General features: G+C 46.1%; 1 protein-coding gene across 2 annotated transcripts; it reads right to left on the reverse strand.

Moving 5' to 3' along the window:
* Positions 1-3,226: 3,226 nt before the first annotated feature.
* LOC122541382 lies at positions 3,227-19,619 on the reverse strand. 2 transcript variants are annotated; one of them, XM_043678106.1, is made up of 8 exons: positions 19,453-19,619; positions 19,150-19,254; positions 16,555-16,629; positions 15,017-15,136; positions 9,629-9,703; positions 5,531-5,638; positions 4,361-4,437; positions 3,227-3,687 (listed from the first exon to the last, which is right to left on the reverse strand). In XM_043678106.1, the coding sequence occupies exons 1-8, from the start codon at positions 19,472-19,474 to the stop codon at positions 3,634-3,636; spliced, it is 636 nt and encodes a 211-aa protein (XP_043534041.1). In that variant the 5' UTR covers positions 19,475-19,619; the 3' UTR covers positions 3,227-3,633. The 2 variants fall into 2 exon arrangements, with proteins under 2 accessions (XP_043534041.1, XP_043534040.1); XM_043678105.1 differs by having other exon boundaries at positions 15,017-15,139; positions 19,453-19,618.
* Between the last annotated feature and the right edge of the window lie 1,885 nt (positions 19,620-21,504).

Below are 21,504 nucleotides of genomic sequence, written 5' to 3' on the forward strand. Positions count from 1 at the left end.
GAGCTACTGGCATGGATTGAGGATTGGCTGTCTAACAGAAAGCAGAGAGTTGGGATAAAAGATTCTTTTTCATAGTGGTGTAGGGTGGTGAGGGAGTGGCGGTGGAGGAGGCCAAGGACCTGCATGTCCTCGGCAGAGTGGGAGGGAGAGTTGAAATTTTCAGCCACGGTGTGGTGGGGTTGATTGGTCTGGGTGTCCTGGAGATGTTACCTCACCACCCGACGCCTGGAGGAAGAACGCCTCATCTTCCGCCTTATCACCTTCACCCCCACCTCCATCCACCGACTGCATTCTCAGCTCCCTTCTCCCCAGCCCCACACATCCTCCTATTTATCTCTGCACCCCTGAGGCTTCCAGCCTCATTCCTGATGAAGGACCCCTGCCCGAAACATCGATTTTCCTGCTCCTTGGATGCTGTGCATTTCCAGCACCACTCTGATCTCCAGCATCTGCATCTCCTCACTTTCGCCTGACAGGGTTTATTTTCATCCCGAACTCACCTCATAAACAACCGATCCCACAGCTTAGGCAACTCTCTCTTGTGGAGAAAGTGAGGTCTGCAGATGCTGGAGATCAGAGCAGAAAATGTGTTGCTGGAAAAGCGCAGCAGGTCAGGCAGCATCCAGGGAACAGGAGAATCGACGTTTCGGGCATAAGCCCTTCTTCTCTCTTGTCCAATGTAGCCTGATTCTTCCACTCCACATAACTGGAACTACTCAGCATTTCTGGGATATCTCTGGGATACCCTGGGATCCCTGACACGCGTGCAAAAACAAGGGCCATTGTGCACCCAGGTCAAGCACAGTCAGACTAGAACTGTACTTGTAATATTTGCCCTGGACAAGACTGGTTAAGGGGGTGGGGGTTTACTGTTCCACTTTGCAGGCAGTGACCTGGAGTTGCTGGGAGATGGAATGTGCATGGGAGGGATTTCCTCCACCCCTGGGGCACTTGTGAAGGCCACAACATCAGGCATTTGCTGTCTACTCTGAGGTAACCATCCCCACTCTGCCAGGCTAAGTGTCCCCATATTCTCTCTGCTACCCCTCACTCACTCTGTACCTACTACTGCACAAGCCTTCCACCTCGCCCCATGCTGTACCCCTCTCACCATTACACAGATCTTCCCTCACTCACCCCGACCCTGCTACACCACTGACCCTGAATGCGGTCCACCCAGTCACTCACCACCTTTCCCCAACCCGCACCAGCACTAACACTGTGCCTCCCACATTTACTTAACTCGTTTCCTCCTTTTCTCTCATTCCAAGAGAAAGCAGCCCAGAACAGGTTAGAAAGAGTCGTGACGCATGGTGAGCTGCCTGAACTTTGGGGAAAAATAAATCTTGTGCCGAATCCTTTAAAACAGTCAGGAGAGGAGACCTTGAGCTTTTATTCCATGGCCATCTTCGCTCAGAACAAAGAACAACGCAATTCCAATGAAATACAGAGCGTTCACAAGTTATATAGTAAAATATAAGCCCACTGCCCATTAATTACGCAACCTCGGGACAGTTATAAGGTTCCCATACATTGTCCAGACCTACATGTCTTAACGTCTTCAAAACTGAACGTTACCTTACACTCCAGGTTTAGCTGGGCTCGAATAACCAATAAGGGACAGAGAGCAACAACTAATGGCACTGAGGAGCCAAGACAGCTTGCAGCTGCAGGGTCAGGCTTATCGAAGCAAAATGCCTCAGCCAGGTCTCAGACGGCACTATGACCAACAGGCTAGAAATCTTACTGCAAAAATCGCTTTGTGACAAAATGGCAGTTTTGCGTCCATGTTGGTCAGTTCTTCCACACTGAGTTTTGCCTCCTTGAGACTGAAATGGAGAGGATTGTTGCTCTGACCACCAGAACAGGTGTCTGACCATCCCCAATCCTCTGGATTGATATCACAGGCCACCCTTGACTTGCTTGATGTTTTGGGGCCCTCTGACTAAAGGATGTCTCCCTTGCCATCACTGAGGGCCACTCCCATCTGACTTTGAGCCCCGGTGAGCATTTGGTGGAATTATGCGTCATGTGTTTGCCACGTGGTGACTGGTGACTACCTGACAGGCAGTGACCAACTACCCGGCTTTATGCCTGCGCTCCAACGCAAAGCAATGCAGGAATGAAGGGAGCATCTAGGTGAACAAACTGAGCAGACACCCAAACAAATGTCAGATGTAGTCGAGTCCAGTCCACTTACCTGTCCTGAGCACACAGTATCCTTGCTGGAGCTTTGTAATAATAGGTGCCAGTGAGCCCCAAAGTGCAGCAAGACAGTGCAGAAGTGTATTGTCAATGGTTTGGCGATGTACCACGTTGATATGGACGGGCAGGCACGGGTCGGAGATCAGTGGATGCAGGGCTGCTGCCTGTGGATTGAGGAGACCTTGGTGCCTTTGACCAAGATGTTTTGTTTTGCATACCTTTACCATCTCTGTTCTACTCGCTCCTCCTCTCTACCCTCATCCTTACCTTTAAGTTTCATTCCCCTCGGAATAAAGGATAGCATTCCAATAGCCTTAATGAGAATGCATCTGGACTATTCCTTACAGTATGCGTCTCCTTATCGAAGGAAGGATATCAAAGTCAAAGAGGAACAGGGGCGCAACAGAGGCTGACCAAACCAATCCCGAGAAAACGGGATTGCCTTTTGAGACAAGAAATTGGATTTGGTATTCCATCGGGTTTCAGAGAATGTAAGGCAATCTCAATAAAACTTACAGAATTCTCATCGTACTCGACAGATGTTTTCCCTGACTGGTCATCACAACAGCAAAGGAGATCATAACAATGGGATAATCTGTTTGAGACTTAGATGAGGAGAAATCTCTTCATTCTAAGGCTGGAGAATCTTTGTAATTGTCTAACCCCTGTGGAAGATTGATCATTGAGCGTGTTTAGGACAGAAGTTGATGAATTTCTGGAGGCTAATAGCATCAAGGATATAAAGATAATGCAGCCAAGTGGCACTGACACAGATTATTAGTGATGATCTGAGTGGTACAGTGAGGTGGGCACGATGGGTTGAATGGCCTACCCAGTGTTTCTAACCAGAATAACCAATCGTTTATACTTAGCTTCAAACAGGCGAGCAAGGGTGAATGACCTCGCCTTCTTTTTAACTCCTTCAGTCGGCCACGACATAGATTTTAAATCCATTTCAGCACAAACCTATACCAGACTAAAATTACAACGTAATTTACGACATCAAAATAAACGAGCACATTCTAAGCTCTTCCTGAGTGAAAGAATGAAGAATTTTATTACCTATTTGACCCAGAGAAAAAGTTCCAACAGCAAGCACACACACAAGCACAGATATAAAGTATCAAAAAAAGTATAAAACAAGTTCAAACAAGAATTAGCAATTTAAAATATCCTTAGAGCCCTTGAAATTTAGGCTTTCGCTGCAGTCCATGCTTATTTTATTGATGACATGATAACATCACATTGCCCAGACTCAGTCTGGAGTCATGTTTAGATCAGACCAAGGAAATATACAGATTTCCTTCCTGCAACGAGCCGCAAGCAAATCAATTTCTCAGTATTTACAGTCGACATTTCAGGTAGTATGTTGATCGTAGTAATGCACCAAGGTTTAAAGTGTTCTTTTGCAGTTATCCCAGATTTAAGTCACTCGTTCGGCGATGGCTGTGCTCCTGGACTTGAGGGTGTTTCCTTCACCTTCTACAGAAAGTCAAAAGTAAATTTATTTAATGTCCGTGAACACCTTTTTAAAAAAATTTAAACGTACACAAAAAAAATGTATAATCGGTTATTAGTCCAACTTCTTCATGTGAATTTTGTTTGACTCTTTTTAAAAGCCAAGTTTTTATCCCTTGGAGATCTCAACCAGATTGATTTGTCACGGTTACGTTGTAAGGAGGTGTAATGTTTGCCCCATCTAACATTAAGAAACATGTTGACTGAGGACCATATTACAATACAGGTGTTTTAATGCAGCATTTCAAAGCATCTCACCTTTTCCTCCACTTGTATCATTTGCGAGACATCATTTGCTGCAATCGGGAAAGGAAAATTGGCAACATGTTCCCACTTTCCTGGCATTCAAAGCTTGTATGTAAACTTACCTGTTTATACTTTGCCTCAAGGATTTGATTAATTCCCCTTTTAAACACTTAATGGAGAGGATAATTTAAGAGGGATAACTCTCGTAATCTGTACACCCCTCGGATCAAACGCCTCTCTTCCCGATGAGCTCAGTAGTAACTCCAGCTTTTCCCACCCTCTGAGCAAATGGCAAAATAAAAGGGAATCTTCCACTTGCACCACATTTATGAAAGATTCAGAGCAGAGTTGCCTGTCAAACTGGTCACTGCTACTGGAGTTTAATACTTACAGTATATTGATGCTGATCAGAATCTCCGAAACCGGTACTTGCAGGAGTTCCAGTCAGTTGTTTTACCCATTCGCTACCTGTTGACGTGAATACACAATAAATTATATTGATGTAAAGATTAACTAAGCAAAGGTTTTAAATCTGAAAGGACTGCGGATACTGGAAATCAGAAACAAAAACAGAAATTGCTGGAAAAAACTCAGCAGGTCAGGCAGTGACAGTGGGGAGACAGAGAGAGAGAGAGAGGAGAGTCACCACTTCAGATCCAGTGACTCATCCTCAGATCTGGTGGTGTCGGTTGGTTCAGTTGGCTAACACCAACAACAGGGGGTCGATTCCCACACTGGCTGAGGTTACCACGAAGGACTCTCCCTCCCAACCGCTCTCCCCTCACCTGAGATGTGGAGACCCTCAGGTTACATCACCACCAGTCATCTCTCTCATGATAGTGCAGCCATATGGTGCACAAGGGCTATGGTGACTTCACTCGATCTGTTTAAGGCAGAGTAGACATTACTATTGTGCGGTTAAGGTAAACGCATTGCTTAAAGACAAAACTAACAGTACCAATGAGGAGAGAGAACTACAGTTCACAAGATGGCAGTGAACACAAAATGACTGAACAGCCTTGACAAAGATTATCCAATCTTCCGGACACAAACGAGGCAACTTCAGTAAATGCCACATTCTCAGCTCATATCTGTTTCTAATCAATTAGGTGGACGGTCATGGGCCAGGGCAGCATGGTAGTTAGCACTACTGCCTCACAGCACCAGGGACCTGGGTTTGATTCCAGCCTCGGGCAACTGTCTGTGTGGAGTTTGCACATTCTCCCCGCATCTGCGCGGGTTTCCTCCGGGCGCTCCGGTTTCCTCCCACAGTCCAAAGATGTGCGGGTTAAGTGGATTGGCCGTGCTAAATTGCCCGTAATGTCCACGGATATGCAGGCTAGGTGCGTTAGCCATGGGAAGTGCAGGGGTACAGGGTGTGAGCTCGATGGGCTGAATGGCCTGCTCCCACACTGTAGGGATTCTATGAGGAGTTTGGGATGTTCCAATCTGCACTGCAGATGGTCATCAGGAGACGGCAAAGAGGGAAACCCAGTCAAGAATTCTGCTCACAACAACTGTATGTTCACTATAATAAATCTGAACCAACTTCATTACTTACTTATTGTAAGAGGTAAAAAGGTCACAACAACAACAAGATTAATCAATGTCATCACCACAGTCGGAATTATTGTTGATTGTAGAATGGTTGTTGAACCACAATCGCTATCTGTGAACACAGATCAATTAGAATTGAAGTTCCAATCAGGAAATTAGTTGGGAAGCTGATGGAATCTATTCAGAATAAACACAATAAATTCTTGCAACGCTCAGGTCATTAGAAATTTCAATACACTGTTTGGGAAAATGTTAGGTGTGACATGAGTTAGCATAGGTCAATCCCACATCAATCTCAAACTAGGATTAGAATAAAGTAATAAGTTTCAGTTATCCGAGTGAGCAACAACCACAAGATTCATTTCTTATTTATTTCCATTCAAGGGAAGTAGTTAGGTTAGGATAGGAAGAATTTTTAAAAATATACAAACACAAAATGCCACTGGCAAACACAGCCATGGGAGCCTCAGGACTGAGCAGTATAGAGGATAGGGGTATAAATTAAAGCCAGGCCCTTTAAGCACACCTGCTATTTTTGATATGTGAGAATGTTTCATTATTTGAGTCGAGTCATAGAGATGTACAGCACGGAAACAGACCTTTCAGTTCAACTCATCCATGCTGACCAGATATCCCAACCCAATCTAGTCCCATTTGTGAGTAATGTACTGTTTGCTTGACTTACAATATTAAGGGAGAGCATGGAGGTGATTTATTGAGACAGAGAATCAATTATGATTGTGTTGCTGAGCCATAGGGAAAGGTTGAATAGGCTGGGGCTGTTTTCCCTAGAGTGTCGGAGACTGAGAGATGACCTTATAGAGGTTTATAAAATCATGGGGGGCATGGATAGGATAAATAGACAAAGTTTTTTCCCTGGGGTCGAGGAGTCCAGAACTAGAGGGCATAGGTTTAGGGTGAGAGGGGAAAGATATAAAAGAGACCTAAGGGGCAACCTTTTCACGCAGAGGGTGGTACGTGTATGGAATGAGTTGCAAGAGGATGTGGTGGAGGCTGGTACAATTACAACATTTAAAAGGCATCTGGATGCGTATATGAATGGAAGGGTTTGGAGGAATATGGGCCGGGTGCTGGCAGGTGGGACTAGATTGGGTTGGGATATCTGGTCGGCATGGACGGGTTGGACCGAAGGGTCTGGTTCTGTGCTGTACATCTCTATGACTCTGTGACTGGTCGGGCAGGTTTGATGGGCTGAATGGCCTAATCAAGCTCTTATTTTCTATCCTTTGAAGTTCCCAGAGTTGACACCTAGGATGCATAAGGTGAAAATTGAAGCCAAAACATTCAGCTGACGATATTTCCCATCATTCGTAATGGGTCACGTTCAAAATTTGTTTTCAAATAAAAGCCAAATAAGGAAACAAAGGGATTTGGAATGTATGAAGTAGCCCTCCGAGGAAAGTACCAGAGTGAGAATATCTCCGGAAATCAACCAACGTTTTCTTCATGGAGATGGGAAAGCTTCACCTCAGCAGGAGGATCACGCGTGCTGTCTTCATTACAAACAAATCTGACACCAATGAAGCAGGAGGTCTGTTCATGACCAGTCAATCACTGACTCCTAATGAGTGGGAATGTGTAGCCAGTAGTAACCAGGTAGACGTTCAACTTCAGAACTTTCTTTCCAGAGTGTCAGTGCAAATGTGTTCTGGCTGGAAGTGTCCATTTTAAATCCAGGTGGGTGCTGCCGCTGTTTCTGTCTGTTCAATGGAATTGGGTTCTGGGCCAGCCCGTAGCTGAACCTGTGTTTGGTTGCTTTCAGGAATCAGCCCGACAGTGGACACTGATGAGGAAAGTCTCTACAACAGCAATCCATTCTCTGCTATTTGAATGGAGGCGAGGGTCAATTTGTCTAAAGTTTGTTTCATTCTCCCTCAGTTAACTGTCGGAGTGAACAGAATTCATTGCACCTGGCATTCCCTGGAACACTTAGAAAACAGTTAAATGAAGGTGCACTGTCCACCTCAGTAGAGATTTAGAGTTGTATTTAGTTGATGAAATTACGCTAATAGAAAGGTTAATAATTAATGTCTTAAAAAATAAACAACATAAATCACCACAGTACAATGACTTGAAATATTAAGCTTATGTTAAATCTGATGACAGTTTATTGTTTATTCTCTCATGGGGCTGGGTAAGCATTTATCGTCTGTCCCTAGTTGCCCCAGGAGAAGTTGGTGGTGAGCTGCCTCCTTGAGCCACTGCAGTCCTTCTGATGTAGGGTGGCCGTTAGGGAGGGAGTTCCAGGATTTTGATCTATATTGAGTTCCTAGCCTTCAAATACATTGGTGTCCACAAACCCCTAGTGGGTTAAGATGAGTGTTTTCCTTTTCTTTGGCTGAAGGAGAGAGTATTACATTGAAATGTTTACCCTACTCAGGACCCTTCTGACCAGGCACCCAGCCTGGACCCAAGGTGACAACTTAATCTCAGGCATCCCCCCGATTGAACTGGCCAAGAGTACACAGGAGTTAAGAGGCCTTCAATTCTTCGTGTAGAAGGGGACTACTGTCAAATGGTTGCCTCCAGATTGAGTGGCCTTACTGCTCTCTTACCTCATCCAACCTTACATTCAATCTGAGTTTTTTGCTTCTTTGATGACAGAATTAACCATGCCTCCAGGGCAGCTCGGTGGCTCAGTGGTTAGCACTGCTGTCTCACAGCACCATGGACCCAGGTTCGATTCCAGCTTCAGGTGGACTGTGTGGATTGGCACGTTCTCTCTGCGTGGGTTTCCTCCGGGTGCTCTGGTTTCCTCTCACAATCTAAAGATGTATCGGTTAGGGTGAATTGGCCATGCTAAATTGCCCATGGGTCTCGGTGGGTTACTCTTCGGAGGGTCAGTGTGGACTTTTTGGGCCAAAGGGCCTGTTTCCATGCTGTAGGGAATTTAATCACCTGAACTCCTCATTCCCTGCACCAACCCTCCCCCCCCCCACCCCCCGCCTATTGCTTGGTGTCGATGATGACATGACATAGAGCTGTGATTATCGAGAGAGTGGAAAGCCAAGCCTGTCACCCTCTGCTCAGTGTCTTCAGTCCCCAAACCTACACATTTCAGACATGCCTCAACATCAAATGATAAAAAATGTCTCACACGTGGTCAGAAATCGGCTGATGTGACATGCATTGTGAGAAAGTGATCACAGATTAGAAGGACAATGAAAGGCAGATAATCACAACGTGTTAAAGCCAGCTAGATTCAGTCGTATAAGACTTGGGCCGAATTAATTGAATGAAAGTAGGTTAGAGTATAAGGTGGGATCCTTCACAAGTATGTAAATAAACTGATGAAGGGATTAGAAGAAAATCTCTTAAGAAGCTAAAGGCCATTAGGTATCAAGGAATGGGCCACTGGGAATCACTGATGAGAAAGATTGTACACATTCTAAGGAGATGACAGAATGAATACAGAAAATGTTTCCTTCGATGAATGCGGGTTTTCAATGTGAAGAAAAGTTATGGATGTAGGTTTGCTCACTGAACTGAAAGGTTCATTTTCAGACATTTCGTCAACGTAATAGGTAACATCTTCAGTGAGCCTCCGAATGAAGCACCGGTGGTGTAGCCCGCTTTCTATTTATATGTTTGAGTTCCCTAGGGTTGATGATGTCATTTCCTTTGGTGACATCATGTCATGTGGTGACATCATTTCTTGCACTTTTTCTCAGATGGTGGGAAATGGGGTCCAAGTCAAGGTGTTTGTTGATAGAGTTCTGGTTGGAATACCATGTTTCTGGGAATTCACATGCTGTCTCTGTTTGCCTTGTGCTAGGATGGATGTGTTGAAGAAAAGTCACTCAAACATGAAGGGAAAGTTTAGAAGAACTTATAAAGCATGGAAATACCTTGTCACATGGCATGGAAATACCTTGTCACATGGCATGGAAATACCTTGCCATTGCATCTTGATGGGCAACTGTGAGAAATGGCCACATTCAGTAAGGGCAATAGATTTAATTGATTGAGCAAAGAGCAGATGACACTAGTTCAATGGGCTTCAGTGAAAACTTCAATAACTCCTAAAGACACAACTCCTGACGGGATGTTGTACTCATTGGTTTTATCAGTCCACACTCACCGGCTTGCTTCATGATTTCTCTGATGAGGATACTTGGCCCACACACTGTGCTGACATTCAGAATACCTTGGCAAACTGGGAACAGGAGGAAGAAAAGAATCATGGAGACAGAAACATACACACACAGATCCTATCCGTTTACAACTGCGCCCCGGAGTACTACAACTGGTCAAGGAAAGCACAGGGGAGAATTTACTGTTCCCGTCACGGTGATGATTGGATCATTTCAGTGTGTGAATCGCATAAAATCCAACAGGAAGGAGCAAGCATATGACACAGCCCATATGATAAATCAGGGGCCTCCCCCCCCATTGGTGTGTGCTAAGCGCCAGCTCTTCTGTGATAGGGAGAGGCTGAATAGGCTGGAGCTGTTTTCCCTGGTGCATCGGAGGCTGAGGGGTGACCTTATAGAGGTTTAGAAAATCATGAGGGGCACGGATAGGATAAATAGACAAGGTTTTTTTTCCCTGGGTGGGGGAGTCCAGAACTAGAGGGCATAGGTTTAGGGTGAAAGGGGAAGGATATGAAGGAGACCTAAGGGGCAACATTTTCATGCAGATGGTATGGAATGAGCTGCCAGAGGAAGTGGTGCAGGCTGGTACAATTAAAGCATTTAAAAGGCATCTGGATGGGTAAATGAAGAGGAAGGGTTTAGAGGGATATAGGCCAAGTGCTGGCAAATGAGACGAGAGCAGGTTAGGATATCCGGTCGGCATGGATGAGTTGGACCGAAGGGTCTGTTTCCATGTTGTACATCTCTTTATGTGCCATGAGGATCAAACAATTGCAACAAGAGGAACATTAAACCCAAAAACATATGTTCAAGCCCAGCTCCAGAGATGGAGCATGTAATCGAGGCAAGCATTTCAGTGCAGTACCGCAGGAACACTATCCTGTCAGAGATGCTGTCTTTAGGATGAGATGATCGTCTGAAGTCCCTTGCTTCTATTCATTTGAATAAATTTAAAAATCACACAACCCCAGGTTATAGTCCAACAGGTTTATTTGGAAGCACTAGCTTTCGGAGCGACGCTCCTTCATCAGGTGGTTGTGCGGTAGCAAATAAACCTGTTGGACTATAACCTGATGTTGTGTGATTTTAAACTTTGTCCATCCTCACCCAACACCGGTACCTCCACATCAGGACTCATTTGAATGTAATACGTGGTGTTTCTTCAAGAAGAGCAGGTGAACTTGCTGCTATCCCGGCAATGTTTGTCTCTCAAATATCACCACAATCATTTACTTGGAGTCACACAGCATGCAAACAGACCCTTCAGTCTGACTCTTCCATACCCACCAGGTTTCCCATATTAATTAGTCCCATTTGCCTACCTGTGGCCCATATCCCTCTCAGCTCTTCCTATTCATGTATCCACCCAGATGCCTTTTAAATGCTGTAATTGTACCAGCCTCCACCACTTCCTTTGGCAGCTCATTCCACATGGGCACCACGCTCTGCGTGGAAAAGTTGCCCCTCAGGTCCATTTTCTAATCTTTTCCCTCTCACTTTAAACGTACGTCCTCTTGGTTTGAATCTCCCCACCCTGGGGAAAAGACCTTTGCTATTCACCTGATTTATGGACCCCATGATGTTGTAATCCTTTATAAGGACATCCCTCAACCTCCTGTGCTCCACGGAAACAAATCCCGGTCTATCCAGCCTCTCCTTATAACTGAAACCTTCCAGTCCCAGTGACGTCCTTGTAAATTGGTTGTCCACCCTTTCCAATTTAACTATACCCTTCTTACAGCAGGGCGACCAGAACTGGATGCAGTACTGCAAAAGTGGCCTCCCTAATATCCTGTCCAATCCCAACTCCTATACTCAATGCTCTCACCAATGAAAGCAAGCAAGCCAAACGTCTTCTTCACCACCCTGTCTACCTGTGCGCCACTTTCAAGAAACTATGTATGATGCTTGTCGGGCCAGTTGTATATAATTTGACCACTGTTCTTCAAAGGGTTCACAATTGACTACGTACTGCCTGAAGTTGTGAAGAAATGCGAGTTTAATCAGCCAGTTGGCAGTGCACAGCGCTGTTCAGTCTAATTCACCAGAAGACAACCACTGAACCACCTCATCCCATCATCCACAAACCAAGCTCTGGAACATTATTTAAAACCGAGTCAAGTTGGAAAGCCAGAGCTGAGCTTTAAAAACCTACTGTTTCCACCCGATTCCAACTTGTCACCAGTCTCTCAGATTGTGATTTAAAGGTAATAATATTACTCTTGCGGGTTCTTCCTCTCACACGAATTCATTATTCTAATTATGAAGAGGATCGAGGGTTATGGCGACGAGGCAGGAAAGTGGAGTTGAAGATCAGCCACGATCTCACTGAACGACAGAACAGATTTGACGCACAGGGGACAGAGTTCAAGCTGAGAGGACAGCTACATGAGGGGTAAATATTTTACACAGAGCGTGGTTCGTTGTGGAATCAACTTCCTCAGGAAGTGGTGGGCATAGGCACAGTTACATTTAAAATGTATTTGGATAAGTACATCTATCGGAGAAAGTGAAGACTGCAAATGCTGGAGAATCCGAGTCGGAAAATGGTGGCGCTGGAAAAGCCACAGCAGGTCAGGCAGCATCCGAGAAGCAGGAGAGGCCACGTTTTCAGCATAATCCCTTCATTGGGAATGTGATTCCTGATGAAGAGCCGATCCCCAAAACTTCGACGCTCCTGCTCGTCGGATGCTTCCTAACCTGCTGAACTTTTCCAGCACCACCCTTTTCCACAAAGTACATGAGCAGGAAAAGTTGGGAGGGATTTGGGCCAGGAGCAGGCAGCTGGGACTAGTCAAGTTTGGGATTATAGGCAGAAGTGGGTATTGCAGATGCTGGAGATTCGAGTCAAGGTTAGAGTGGTGTTGGAAAAGCACAGCAGGTCAAGCAGCATCCGAGGAGCAGGAAAGTCAACGTTTCGGGCAAAAAGCCCTTCATCAGGACTGAGGCTGGATTTGTTTGGGTTACTCAATAGTTTGGGATTACGTTTGCCATGGACAAATTGGACTGAACAGGCAGTTTCTGTGCTGTATGCCTCTATGACTGAAATGGCCTACAAATGCTACTATATCGTATGAGCTTATTATAGCAATAATCAATTGCAATGGTATGCAAGGATATGGGGAAAAGGCAGGAAGTTAGCACTGGATAATACAGGCTGGATAACAGAGCTGGTGTAGGTATGACGGACTGAATAGCTTCCTCTGCACTGTAATAATTCAATAATTCTGTGATGATGAACCACATCTTAACTCTAGATTTCCACTCTGATCTTACTTCACTTCTGGTGGCTCAGTGGTTAGCACTGCTGCCTTACAGCGCCAGGGACCTGGGTTTGATTCCAGCCTTGGGCAACTTTCTATGTGGAATTTGCACATTCTCCCTATGGGTTTTCTCCAGGCGCTCCGGTTTCCTGGCACAGTCCAAAGATATGTAGCTTTGGTGGATTGGCCATGCCAAATTGTCCCATGGTGTGTGGGATTGCGCAGGCTAGGTGGTCATCCCATGGGAAATGTGAGGTTACAGGGATGGGGTGGGTCTGGCTGGATGACCTTTGGAGATTCAGTCTGGACTCGATGGGCTGAATGGCCCCCTTCCACTCTGGACAGATTCTGCTTGCGTATTTACCTCAAACATCATTTATGGAGACGGAGACCTCTTCCAGTGACAGGTTATCTCAGGGGCTGTTGATATATCAACTCCACCCATCCCTTTGGACTCTTTGTGATGAATCTCCAACCCTGGGAATATCTGCATGTTGGAAACAGACGTTTTATCCAACAGCAAGATTTCACCCGTTCAATCAGCGGGTTTAGCAGCCTGTCTCATCAGAGACAGGCCAGCAACATGCTGACCCAACTAATGAGAGAAAGGGCTTCCCAAACATCTCAGAGGGACTCTAATTGGTTTACATCTCCAGTTTGCTGCACCTGCACATTGCCTGGCCCCAGATAGGATAGTGAAGAAGGCGTTTGGTATGCTTTCCTTTATTGGTCAGAGTATTGAGTAGAGGAGTTGGGAGGTCATGTTGCAGCTGTACAGGACATTGGTTAGGCCACTGTTGGAATATTGCGTGCAATTCTGGTCTCCTTCCTATCCGAAAGATGTTGTGAATCTTGAAAGAGTTCAGAAAAGATTTACAAGGATTCTTAGTTCTTAGTTTTATTTTAGTGGGTCAGGATGTACATTTAAAGCAAAAGAAATTAATCACCAGTGAATAACCAGCTATTAACACGTCACTTCCTGGAAAGGCAAGTGCGAGCACGTAAAGCTGTTCAACAATAGGCCAAATATACTTGGGATAACATTAATAAAAGTGCAGAATAAACCAGCAAGACCATGGAGGCCCTGGAGAGGAGAAACAATAACAAGGCTGTTGAGTAATCTGTGTAGCTTTAGACAGTGAATCACAGTAAGGATGTGAAAATCAGTGTGGGCAGTCAGAAAACATAAAGGATAACACCAGTCCCACCAAGACACACATTGACTAATGTCCTTTGGACAGTTACCCTGTTTATTGTGTAACCCAGCCATCCCCTTGAATCTCCTCCACCATTCAACAGGCCATGTTGTGGCTGGGGCTGTTTTCCCTGGAGCGCGGAGGCTGAGGGGTGACCTTATAGAGGTTTATAAAAGCATGAGGGGCATGGATAGGGTAAATAGGCAAAGTCTCTTCCTCTCGTCCAGAACTAGAGGGCATAGGTTTCGGGTGAGAGGGGCAAGATATAAAAGGGACCTAAGGGGCAACCTTTTCACACTGAAAGTGGAACATGTATGGAATGAGTTGCCAGAGGATGTGGTGGAGGCTGGTACAGTTGCAACATTTAAGAGGCATTTGGATGGGTATATGAATAGGAAGGGTTTGGGGGGATATGGGCCGGGTGCTGGCAGGTGGGAGTAGATTGGGTTGGGATATCTGGTCAGCATGGACGGGTTGGACCGAAGGGTCTGTTTCCATGCTGTACATCTCTATGACTCTATGTTAGAGTAAAATGAGTGACAGTCGCATAAACTGTGGCTGTCCTGCCACACCTCACTCCCAAGCAAAACGACTGCATCTTGAAAACAGAGCGAGAATAAAAGTGAAGTTTATGAAAGCTCACTGCCTCAGTCATGGGTTGATTAAAATTATCTGTGGGGTAACACAGCCATAGAGATATCACCAACACGCTTAATGATGTGGGAGAGATAGCATCCAGCTGCAATAGGATGATAGGGCTCAAAGGGCATTCAAATCACAGGGCATTAGGTGCGGTGTAGTGGCATAAAATTAATGGGACTATCTGAATGGAGCAGAGTTTGCTGATGAAAATTTCATTCAGTTGAAGGAAAGGTGTTGTTAAGACTGAGATTAATAACGACAATTATTAACTTACCTTTGTTCGCGATGATCTTACTCAATATGTGTTTGTCACTGATGAAGCAACAATTTGAAAGTATCACTGCGAGATGGAGAATCAAAAACGCAAACAGAATTCCAGTGATTCCCAAGTGCCCTGCTGAAAGAACAAAAGATGCACAAAGTTACACATAGGACAACAAAGGGATAGCTATGAAAATTAGACTTAACTTCAGGCAATTATTAACTTACAGACTGTTGGATTCTTACAAAAAAAGAATACAGTCAGCAATAAGTACACTGGTTGCTAGGCCATGTGTAGTATTTGTGGCCTGGGGTGGGGGGAAAAGGTTGTTCACATTTACGTTGAATGTTGCAATTGCAATCCCCTCCTTAATTTTTGGGAAGGGGCTGCTCCCGAGTTTCTGGATGAATTTCAGCCCCACGCTCCTGATCTACAGGCACTCTTGTCGGGAGGTCGTGGGAAATCGAGAGGCCAAAGATCAGAGTGTAAATATATAACCCGTCCAGGCAGTAGACCCTGGAAGAGGTCACCATGCTGGACTGACTGCCCCTCTTTTACTGTTAATGTCCACGTTCAGGAGTCCATGAAGACGGAGCACGAGGAGCGTTTTTGAGACCAGTGGGCACCGAGCGGGATTGGGGCCCATCACCCATCGCGGTCAACATTATTTAGAGTTCCTAAGTTTCCAGTTCGTCTTTTGCAAGTTTCCTTTAATTGTTCATTTGCGTTTCTGATACAGTGTCAAATAGAGGGGCGCTGGAAAAGTCAACATTTCTAGCATAAGGAATGCTCGAATCGTCGATTCTGCTGCTCCTCGGATGCTGCCTGACCGGCTGTGCTTTTCCAGCGCCCCACTCTCTGACTCTGATCTCTAGCATCTGCAGTGCTCACTTCCTTTCTGTTACAGGGCCCAATCAGGGGCTAATTTTAGCTCTTCAAAGAAGAGAAGGCAGGCACGTGGCCCTTTAAATCGGTGTGTTGCTAGAGTAATCCTAAGCAGGATCGCAATGCTTTATTTTCTCCCTGAGATGATGCGATGGTCCCTGCTTCGAGGAGAACAGAACCGCACCAGCTCCAGTGAACGGGATGCAGTGGTTCAAAAAGCCAGCTCAATTCGACCTTCACACAGAAGGTAAGTGCCACACTGGCCAGCGACGCGATGATCTTTTGAATGGAAGCTTTCTTTTAAAAAAAAAGTATAGCTTGCTGGAACAGTTCTCAAAGTCAAGGATTTCCTGACGATCTCCCTCTTCATTCAACAGCAAGTTAAACCTACGGCTGGGAGAGAGGGTGAGGACTGCAGATGCTGGAGATCAGAGGCGAGTGCGTGGCGCTGGAAAAGCGCAGCAGGCCAGGCAGCGTCCGAGGAGCAGGAGAGTCTCCTGCTCCCGCTTCTCGGATGCTGCCTGACTGGCTGCGCTTTTCCAGCGCCACACTCTCGACTCTTAAACCCCACGGCTGTGACTGGCTTCTTCGAATTGCACGATTCTTCGTGGGTTGTTGCTTTCAGAAACCATTTGCCGGCTCCGACTTTACAATGAAGCACCTACCTGCCTGTTCTATTACGTCAACAAACGGAATAGAATTTGTGATGATTGGAGCCACTAGGGACTTGTCCAGGCAAACTGTGAACAAAGGAAACAGGAAGAGTCAGAGAGCAACATTGGGGAGGGGGGGGGGGGGGGGGGAGATAAACAACACACACATGGACAACCAAACAAACCCCGACCTGTCTGAATGCAACTGGTGAAGCAATGCGCGGGGAAGACTTCCTCTTCCTGAATCTGGATTGCTCGGGAGCACCGAGCCCAGGAAAGCTGGATGGGGGTAGGGGCACATTCCTGTTGGAGCGCAGTCCTTTCTCCATCCATTTCAGTTAGTGAAAATCAGGCAGCCTGCCTCATGGACGTGTGGTACAGCCAGCCTTGGTGTTTCGCAGGAATAATAACCCAAGGTCAGAAGGTCTGAGAGTGAAGCTCCATTTCAGACAGCTGAGCACATAATCCCCTGCACATTCTCCCCGTGTCTGCGTGGGTTTCCTCCGGATGCTCCGGTTTCCTCCCACAGTCCAAAGATGTGCGGGGTCAGGTGAACTGGCCATACTAAATTGCCATACTAAAGTGTTAGGTGCGTAAGTCAGTGGGAAAAGTGTCTGGGTGGGTTACTCTTCGGAGGGTCGGTGTGGACTTGTTGGGCCGAAGGGCCTGTTTCCACACTGTTGGTAATCTAATCCAATCTAATCTAAATAAGGTAAGCTCCAATTCAGCAAAGCACTGAGACAGCACTTCATGAAGGAAAGAACTATCTTTCCAGCGAGATGGAGAGCCAAGGTCCCTTACTCCCTCTCAGCTAAAGGTAAAAGGAGCCCATTTCCTAAGAAGATCAGATGCTTGGTAGTACAGAACTTGAACACTCCTGAGGAATAGGGGAGGCAATGGCCTAGTGGTATTATCGTTGGACTGTTAATCCAGAGACCCAGGCGATGTTCTGGGTCCAGGGTTCGAATCCGCTGCCACAGATGGTGGAATTTGAATTCCACAAATATTTGGAATTAACACTCTAATGAGGTCAATTGTCAGGGGAAAAAAATCCTATCTCATTCACTAATGTCCTTTAGGGAAGGTAACTGCCAGCCTTACCCAGTCTGGTCTACATGTGACTCCAGACCCGCAGTCTCTTAACAGCCCTCTGGTCAATTAGGGATGGGCAATAAACGCTGGCCTGGCCAGTGATACACTCGTCCTATGAATGAATAATTAAACAAAGTACATGCCATTGAGCTGTTTCATCCTGCACTCATCAGGACAAATGCAAGAATGCCACATCTCAAAGGGAGTAACAGTAAGTCTCCTTTTCTTGAGTAAGCTCAAGGGCTGGTGAGCTTTCCTCGTATTCAGAATGCACTTCAAGCAAAAAGTGAACCAAAAAAGTCAAAAAGCATCTTTACAGAAATTGCAGCTCCCAACATTAGATGCAAATATAGAAGATGATCACGAAGACACTTCATCCCACCCACAAACCGTCCTCTCAAGGCTCTCAGTTAAAATGGCAGTGTGCAGTGCTGTCAGAACACGGCCCTCCATCATTTTCCGCTTTCAGCTAGACTCTGTCACTGTTCTTGGAAACACAGAATCCTTACTGTGTGGGAAAATGCCACTGGCTCCACTGTGTCACCAGCGACAGTCGGACAGCAACCCATCCAGTCCCCCCACTCTATCCCTGTAACCCGCGTTTCCCATGGCTAACTGACGTAAGCCTGCACATCCCTGAACACTGTGGGCAATTTAGCATGACCAATCCACCTAACGTGCACATCTTTGGACTGAGGGAGGAAACCCACGCAGACACGGGGAGAACACGCAAACTCCACACAGACTTCCCGAGGACGGAATCAAACTCGGGTCCTTGGTGCTGTGAGGCAGCAGTGCTAACCACTGAGCCATGTGCCATCCTCTTAACCACTTCTGTTTTCTGCTTTGAAGCCAGCTTGGTGCCTATCTGGAACCTGACCCCTGTCTGGCATCAAATGGCTTTCTTCCCTCGTTGCCGTTGGTCTGGCGGTCACTAAGGAGCCTCGGCCCATCTCTGCCAACTTTGTTTACCCACGGGAAGGCCCATGCTCTGCAGTAGCTTTACTGTAAGGGCTGCAGGGGACACAGGTGTACCACAGGTGCCCCTCAAAATCCTACAGCCCCCTTTTACCCTCAGCCCAGTCTCTCAAATCTCCCCCTCCCACCTCTCTCTCACTGGGGTCTGTACTGGTGATACCCTGGAGTTACCAGTCAATCCAGACTCCTTGGGCTCCTCTTCCTCATGGACTGCCTGGAGTCCGGACTCTGTTCTAGAATGGAGCTGCCGGTGACTGAATTGGACAACTGCTGTCTGAGGCAGGACATCCTCCTGAAACAAGAGCAGAAGTCTTGCCCTAAGGGCCATTAACACCGCTCCCGGTGTTAAATTGCTGTGGAACAGCCCAGCGACGTTGTAGGTAGGTTCTCCCATCTCCCCCCCCCCCCCCCCAACCAAACCCTGGCAACCTTTTAGCTGGTGACCACCGTGTGCCCTACCATCCTGTGTGTCTGAAGAACGCTGGAAATGCAGTTGCTAAGAAATGAGAAAAGTATGAGGGAGCGATCATACGATACCTGTATTCAGCATCCAACATGCGCACGCAATGGAAAAGAAGATAAACGATAACACTGGGGCAGCCTTCAACAAATGCTGCATCTTCTCTCGAATAAACTGGCGCCCTGGAAAAATATGCAAACTGACATCAATAGTACTCGAGCAGAGAATGTTCACCCAATCAAAGGATCGATTCTCAGAATGGGGGTTCGATATTGAACAGGGCACGGGCATCATTTTTCAAGGTGTTGCAGGACCTGCGGTGTTAAGTTCTAAGTTTTGAACCTTCAACACAAAAATATGCAAGAACAATTTTCACTCACGTTTTGTTATGTCCTTGTTCATGCTTGTCTTTCTATCCAAACAGGATGCACCAGCAGTGATCAGTGTGACGCCAGCAGTAACCAAGGCTGCGACAGAAAATGCCAAATTGCTGTGGTGCAGACCTGTAAGGCCTGAAATGGAAATATTAGAAGCACGTCATTGTGTGAGCCAAACCAGAATTTAAAAATATAAACAGGAACTTTTGCAACAGTTTAAGGATACAGCACACTTCTTGCTGCAAGAGTACAGGACAAGTGTCAGAGCCCTGTACAAGCTAGATATCACTTATAGGTCAAATTAATGTGAGCAAATGTGCAGACAGTATTTCTGAACGCAATTAAACAGCTCTGAGAAAGAGATAACATTGTTGCTTCACATTATGTTCATGTAATCATACTTGATAATGTATTATAGAACATTGGTTCCCAATGTTTTCAGTATCAAGGCACACTTCAAAGAGACAAACAGCTCGACAGCACACGCACTCTTCTCAGTTGAATTGATCGCTTACAAACATCACATTTTCTTGCATTTATGACAGTCACGGCCTTATGACAGAGGTTTGCTACATAGAATCACTACATTTGAGGATCTGAAATCCGAATACAGGCTGCAGTAACTACTTGTAGTCAGGAACAACCCATTTAATACATGCTCTTACGAACACAGGCAGCAACAAAATGGCTTCTTAATGCAAGTAACATAACAAAATGGCTTCTAGGCTGCAAATTGACAATTCTGCTTAAGGCTGCATAAAATGGCTTTTGACTCTGCCATAGTCTGTCTCAACAAAGATTAACAGACAATGCTTCCTTTACAGTGAAGAAATAACTAGACTGGATAAGACATTATTGGCCATCCTAACTGACCTTACAAGTTCAGGTGCAGAGACTATTTTCGCAAGATGGGAGGGGGGGGGGGGGCGAGGATGTGAAAAGTAAGGTTGGTTCCCAGGAAATATCTTTGGGCTAAGTTGCTGTCAGTAAAGCCATTTTATTAAAATTGATTGGTAATTGTGTGAATGCTCTGGAATGATGCCCTGTACTTCTCTCAAAAAAAATTATAAAAATGTCTTTGTCTTAAGCCATATGCGCAGTTTCTCCAAGGAACATGGAAGTGTTTAACCTCTGTGTTACTGAGCCCAGCCGAGATTGAATAAAGTGTGAAATCTTACAGAACCAGACCGAATGGCTACTGTTTATTGACTGAGCGTGGAACAGAGAGAACCCCCCCACCCCCAACCAAGAGAGGAGGTTGGGGGAGGGGTTCAGATCTTCACATTCAGCCCATCGAGTCCAGGACGACCCTCTCAACAACATCCCATGCCCAAACCCACCTCTTCCCCTACCCATGTAACCCTGCATTTCCTTGCCTGTACATTCCTGGATACATGGCCAATCCACCCTAACCTGCATATCTTTGGCCTGCATGAAGGTCAGAGTGGTGCTGGAAAAGCACAGCAGGTCAGGCAGCATCCGAGGAGCAGGAAAATCGACATTTTGGGCAAAAGCCCTTCATCAGGACTATTCCTGATTTTGCTGCTCCTCGGATGCTGCCTGACCTGCTGTGCCTTTCCAGCACCACTCTACTCTTGACTCTAATCTGCAGTACCCACTTCTGCCTACCTTTGGTCTGCACTTAGTGCACACAACAAGCTAAAGAGGGACCAAAAGCTTTAGTGTTTCAAATCCACTGGGAAAAAAAAATACACTGTCCTTGACTGTAAACGCAGACACGGTTTCGAAACCTGCTCACCTCAACTATTTCCAACTCTTCACGAACAACGGATCAGATCATGACACAGGGTTAGTGGGAAACGTATGATTGCCAGCGTGTGCACATCCTTTTGGCTCAGGGAGTAACTGATGAGAAGGCCACCCACGAGCTCTCCCTCCCTATGGACGCCAGTGTTGAAAATGCTGACTCACTGAGGTATGTCAAATACCCACGATGCACGGTGCCCATAGGCACAATATTGGAGGTCTACCTACGGGAAGCTCCAGAGGCCAGTGCAGTTGATCGGGGTGGCTGCTGCCAACAGATACTGCCTT

This window comes from Chiloscyllium plagiosum, chromosome 37 (genome assembly GCF_004010195.1).
Source record: "Chiloscyllium plagiosum isolate BGI_BamShark_2017 chromosome 37, ASM401019v2, whole genome shotgun sequence".
NCBI classification, from domain to species: domain Eukaryota; kingdom Metazoa; phylum Chordata; class Chondrichthyes; order Orectolobiformes; family Hemiscylliidae; genus Chiloscyllium; species Chiloscyllium plagiosum.